The 5,000-nt window shown below is 38.3% G+C and overlaps 1 protein-coding gene across 1 annotated transcript in view; it reads left to right on the plus strand.

Annotated features, from left to right (window-relative positions):
- The window catches only part of LOC136841905 (keratin, type II cytoskeletal 1-like), a 28,517-nt gene that overhangs the window by 5,275 nt on the left and 18,242 nt on the right, over positions 1-5,000 (plus strand). Inside the window, exons 3-6 of the mRNA XM_067109326.1 lie at positions 1,438-1,579; positions 1,867-2,011; positions 3,165-3,741; positions 4,434-4,480. Coding sequence (XP_066965427.1) covers positions 1,438-1,579; positions 1,867-2,011; positions 3,165-3,741; positions 4,434-4,480 — 911 coding nt within the window. The remainder of the gene's footprint in view (positions 1-1,437; positions 1,580-1,866; positions 2,012-3,164; positions 3,742-4,433; positions 4,481-5,000) is intronic.

Raw genomic sequence — 5,000 nt, forward strand, 5'->3', positions numbered from 1 at the left:
TATTATGAATAATTATAATGATTTTGTCATTGTAACAATGCAGTCTGGATTGTGAAAACGTAATTGACAATTAATGCCTATACTCGGTAGGCTCAATAATGACAAAACTAGTAGTAGTAGTAGTAGTAATGAGAATTAGAATGATGATAACTAGCAGTAGAATTAGCTGTAATGATGATAATGAAAACGATAGCGTTTACAACTGACCGTCACGCGAAATAATATGATTCGCATTAATTTTCAGTGAATCTTCGCTCTGATTAACAACTCTTAAAAATTTAAACAATCTAAATCAGTGATTCACAAACTGGGTGCCGCGGCACCCTGGGGTGCCGCAAGATTGTCATGAATTTTGTCTTGGCTACACTATCTCAATGAACATTTGTAAAAAAAAAAAAAAAAAGCTTGCAGAACTCTTCATATAATTATTATCAGTGTTATTCTAATATATTAACAATGTATATATATATATATATATATATATATATATATATATATATATATAAATATATATATATATATATCAAAATAAGGAGCCAATAGAACTAAGCCAAAATGTGGAAAATAAGGTTATATTGCGGAGACCAAACTGTCTCTCCGCAGGCAAATAGATTCACTATTTGCCTGAGGAGAGAGACAGTTTGGTCTCCGGATATATATATATATATATATATATATATATATATATATATATATATATATATATATATATATATATATATTATATATATATATAGTGATAACTGATTTTTGTTTGAGCATGGCCAGTAATTTTATTCATTAAATAAGAAGTTAATTCATGCGATATGGTGGGATAGTGAAGAAGGGTTGCCACGGTATATAATGATTACATTAGTTAGGGTGCCATCACCAAAAAAATATTGAGAACCACTGAATTCTAAATGAATGCCTTGGATTTTTCATTTTTAGGATTTTCCAATGTACCTTGAAATTCGTTAAAATGAAGAGGCCTAGTTTAGGAAATTTTTCTGTACGTGTGGTTAATCTTTCATAGCATAATAAAGGTGAACCTTTCGGCTTGCTATTTACATATGTATAGCCCATATGGTATATTTTATAGCTGACTATTGCAAACAAACATTTGAATATATACCAATAAATGCTTCTTTTCATCCTGATGTTTTTCGATCCATAGTTCACTCCTGGTATATACAGCCAACCAGTCGACCCAGTTGTGAATGGGTACCAGAGTCTCCTGAGGTCAAACTGGGCAGGTGATAAGGATTTTTAACTCGAAAGATTTGCTGCAAGATTCCCTTCGCCAAACACTCAAATGAGATATGTGTAAGATATATAATATATATATATATATATATATATATATATATATATATATATATATATATATATATATATATATATATATATATATATATGTAAAACTCAGAGTATATTAACTTTCATGTTTCCACCAAGTATTTATAGATAACACTACTGGCCCCAAGTTTATCCATCGCGACTACGACCACCACAATCGTCTAACCACCAAGTACATAATTCACAATAAAATTTTTCAGGAAACGTGCTCCAAGACGTTTTTCACCCGGGGGATTGAACTGTAATCTTTCGCAGTATGAATTAAGTTGGAGAATCAGACATTAAATGAAGGCCAGGGAAGTAATTACACGCCATTTCTTTCCTGGTTTTCGGAAGCGCATTCATGCGAAAGTGACACCTTGATCTCCGACACTGATGTCCACCATTGATGTTCGATAATTCATGAACTTTTTTTTATTACACCTGCAGTGTCATCCCATTACTATGCCGTCACACGGAACGACCCCTGTGATATATGGCGTAGGGGAAGAAGCTGTAGGGGGAGAGAGACAGGTTGAGGGTCAAGAGTTTCCTCCCCTCTTGGGGAGTCTTGGCCCTTTTGTGTATATATATTGACGAATGTTCTCTCAGGTCACCATATCCGGCGCTGCCGTCCCCTCCTCCTCATCTACCTGCTCCAAGATCGAGTTCTCCTGACACCATGAAAGTTTTGGTAAGGCACTAACGCAGGAGATTGTTTTTGTGTGCTAGAAGCTTCTGAGGTCGATTCAGGCTCAAGATTCTACTTGGTGTTAAGACTGTGTTATTTTTATTTTCTTTGTGTGTGTTGATGGATGGATGAGAAAGCCTCGTGTGGTCACGAATTCCCCTTTTATTTATCTTTTTCATCAGTGTTCCAGTTCACACATCAGTAAAAGGGGCGACTACTTTCTTTATATTGTTCCATAGATACAACTAAATATTCCATTTATAAAGGCTTATCTTTTTAGTAAGTGGATATAGATTTGTGCATTTCTACCACCAGTTTGACTACACAATAGATATGTAAACTTGGGTCGTAATTCACAAGGCCTTATTGTCAATATCCCTACAGAAACCTAATTTTCTCTCAACTAACTTAATTCTGTAAGACATTCTTTTTGTAATAATATGGATGGAGTTAGCCTGTCAGCATTAGTTCTTGTTGCCGTCACCGATTGATGATTGTCATATTTGACTGATAATTTGTAAGAATGTTGTGCCTTACATGTCAAGTACATCAATATACTTAATATCAACTTAACATATATTGTCAGAAGGAATCGAACTTAAAGAAGATTGTTAATCTATGTGAAGGTAGCTGGTAATTAGGAATCGATATGCCTATAGTTTCCAAATTGCTTTTGTAGATTTTGTGGCGAAGAATTTTATTTAATCACAATTTATTTATTCAGTGTTAGTTTTCTGATAAGAAAATATTATGCCGGCTTTGTCTGTTCGTCCGCACTTTTTTCTGTCCGCCCTCAGATCTTAAAAACTACTAGGCGAGAGGGCTGCAAATTGATATGTTGATCATCCACCCTCCAATCATCAAACATACCAAATTGCAGCCCTCTAACCTCCGTAGTTTTTATTTTATGTAAGGTTAAAGTTAGCCATAATCGTGCTTCTGGCAACGATATAGGATAGGCCACCACCGTTCCGTGGTTAAAGTTTCATGGGCCGCGGCTCATACAGCATTAAACCGAGACCACCGAAAGATAGATCTATTTTCGGTGGCGTTGACTATACGCTGTAGCGGCTGTACAGAAAACTCAAATGCGCCGAAGAAACTTAGGCGCATTTTTTACTTAGTTATTTACATTTCTAATTTGTTTCCGTTCTAGCTCGTGGTCCTGTTGGCAGCGTTCGCAGCTGCAGAGCAGAAGCGTTCGGCCGATCCTGGCTACGCAATTGGAGGCTTCGGCCACGGATTCGGAGGTCTTGGACACGGCTTCGGCCACGGAATTGGCTACAGCTACGTCCGTCACCACGGTGGTTTTGGACATGGAGGTTTCGGTCACGGTGGTTTCGGACACGGTGGTTTCGGACACGGCGGTTTCGGCCTGGGACATGGCCACGGTCTCTTCTTAGGACATGGCCACGGTTTCGGGCACGGTGGCCACTACATTGGTAAACGTGAAGCTGAACCTGAAGCAGATCCCGAGCCTGGTTATGGACATGGCCACGGATTCGGTGGATTCGGACACGGATTCGGTTTCGGACATGGACATGGGCACGGATTCGGACACGGATTCGGTTTTGGACATGGACACGGACACGGATTCGGTCACGGATTTGGCCATGGTCTAGGACATGGATTTGGTCACGGTTTCGGACACGGATTCGGACACGGCCACGGCCACGGACACACCGTTGGATACACCGTCAGTTATCCCATTTATGGCCACAGTTACGGATATGGCCGATAAACCATAAGAATTACAAAAAGTTAAATGTATTTTTGTAACAGGTTTTAATCTGTGTATATACTGTAAATGTATCGAAATTAAATTTAAATGTATAATTTGAAGAGTTTGTTCTTGTAATTCCTTATGTCATCTGACAAATATTCAAGATTGTGTATCTGTAATGACTTTGGAAAGTAGTTCTAAATTATAAGATATCCGTGAAATAATTGCATAAACTTACTACGAAAGTGTGTAGTGTATATATATATATATATATATAATATATATTTATATATATATATATATATATATATATATATACTGTGTATATATATTTAACTAGTTATTCATGGCTTTGCTGGTGGTCTCTGTAACTCTCAAGGCGGTACGTTGGCATCTAGTGGCAGCCCTTTGTTGGCCGAACCGGTTGAGCTTCAGACTGTCATTCGATGGCCCGGAGTTCAATTCCCGCGGCCGGCTGATGAAGAGTTAGAGGAATTTATTTCTGGTGATAGAAATTCATTTCTTGCTATAATATGGTTCGGATTCCACAATAAGCTGTAGGTCCCGTTGCTAAGTAACCAATTGGTTCTTAACCACGTAAAATAAGTCCTAATCCTTCGGGCCAGCCCTAGGAGAGCTGTTAATCAGCTCAGTGGTCTGGTAAAACTAAGGTATACTTAGGAATCTAGTGGCACTTAATAGCTTACCTGATGGTCAATGGACACCTAGTGGTCCCAGAAGATATTTTGGTAATCCATAGACGTCTGATGATCCCGAATTCTGGTGATCTACGGACATTTGTTGGGCTATGATGTACATAGCTCTTGCTAGTCAACAGAACGTTCACAGTAGATGTAAATCGTTTTAAAAATAATTCTTGGGTCTGCAAAATGACTGAGATGTCTCGACACTTCATTCAAGTTCTATGTAACATGCAATATTCTGCACTATCAAGACTTGAAGCGGTGAAGTGTCGTAAGTGGAAAATACTGAATCGAAAAAATATCTTTCCTGGTTCGTAAGCCTCCCTGTGGTCTGGGCATCCCTCCCCCGCCCCCACCTCCACTCCTCCATTAAAAATCCCTAATCCAAATCCTGATCTTTTTGCTGCCCTAAAATGGAAAACTGCAGTATCTGCAACATTTTCGAAATTGAGACATGCCACCTACTGGCCTCGTGAAAGTTTCAGAATGATTCTTCAGTGCTTTCCACGAGTATCTAGGGGGTCCCATTTGCAGTATCTGCAAAATCAGTAGTAAGGCAAGGGAA

This window comes from Macrobrachium rosenbergii, chromosome 9 (genome assembly GCF_040412425.1).
Source record: "Macrobrachium rosenbergii isolate ZJJX-2024 chromosome 9, ASM4041242v1, whole genome shotgun sequence".
In the NCBI taxonomy this organism is placed as follows: Eukaryota; Metazoa; Arthropoda; class Malacostraca; order Decapoda; family Palaemonidae; genus Macrobrachium; species Macrobrachium rosenbergii.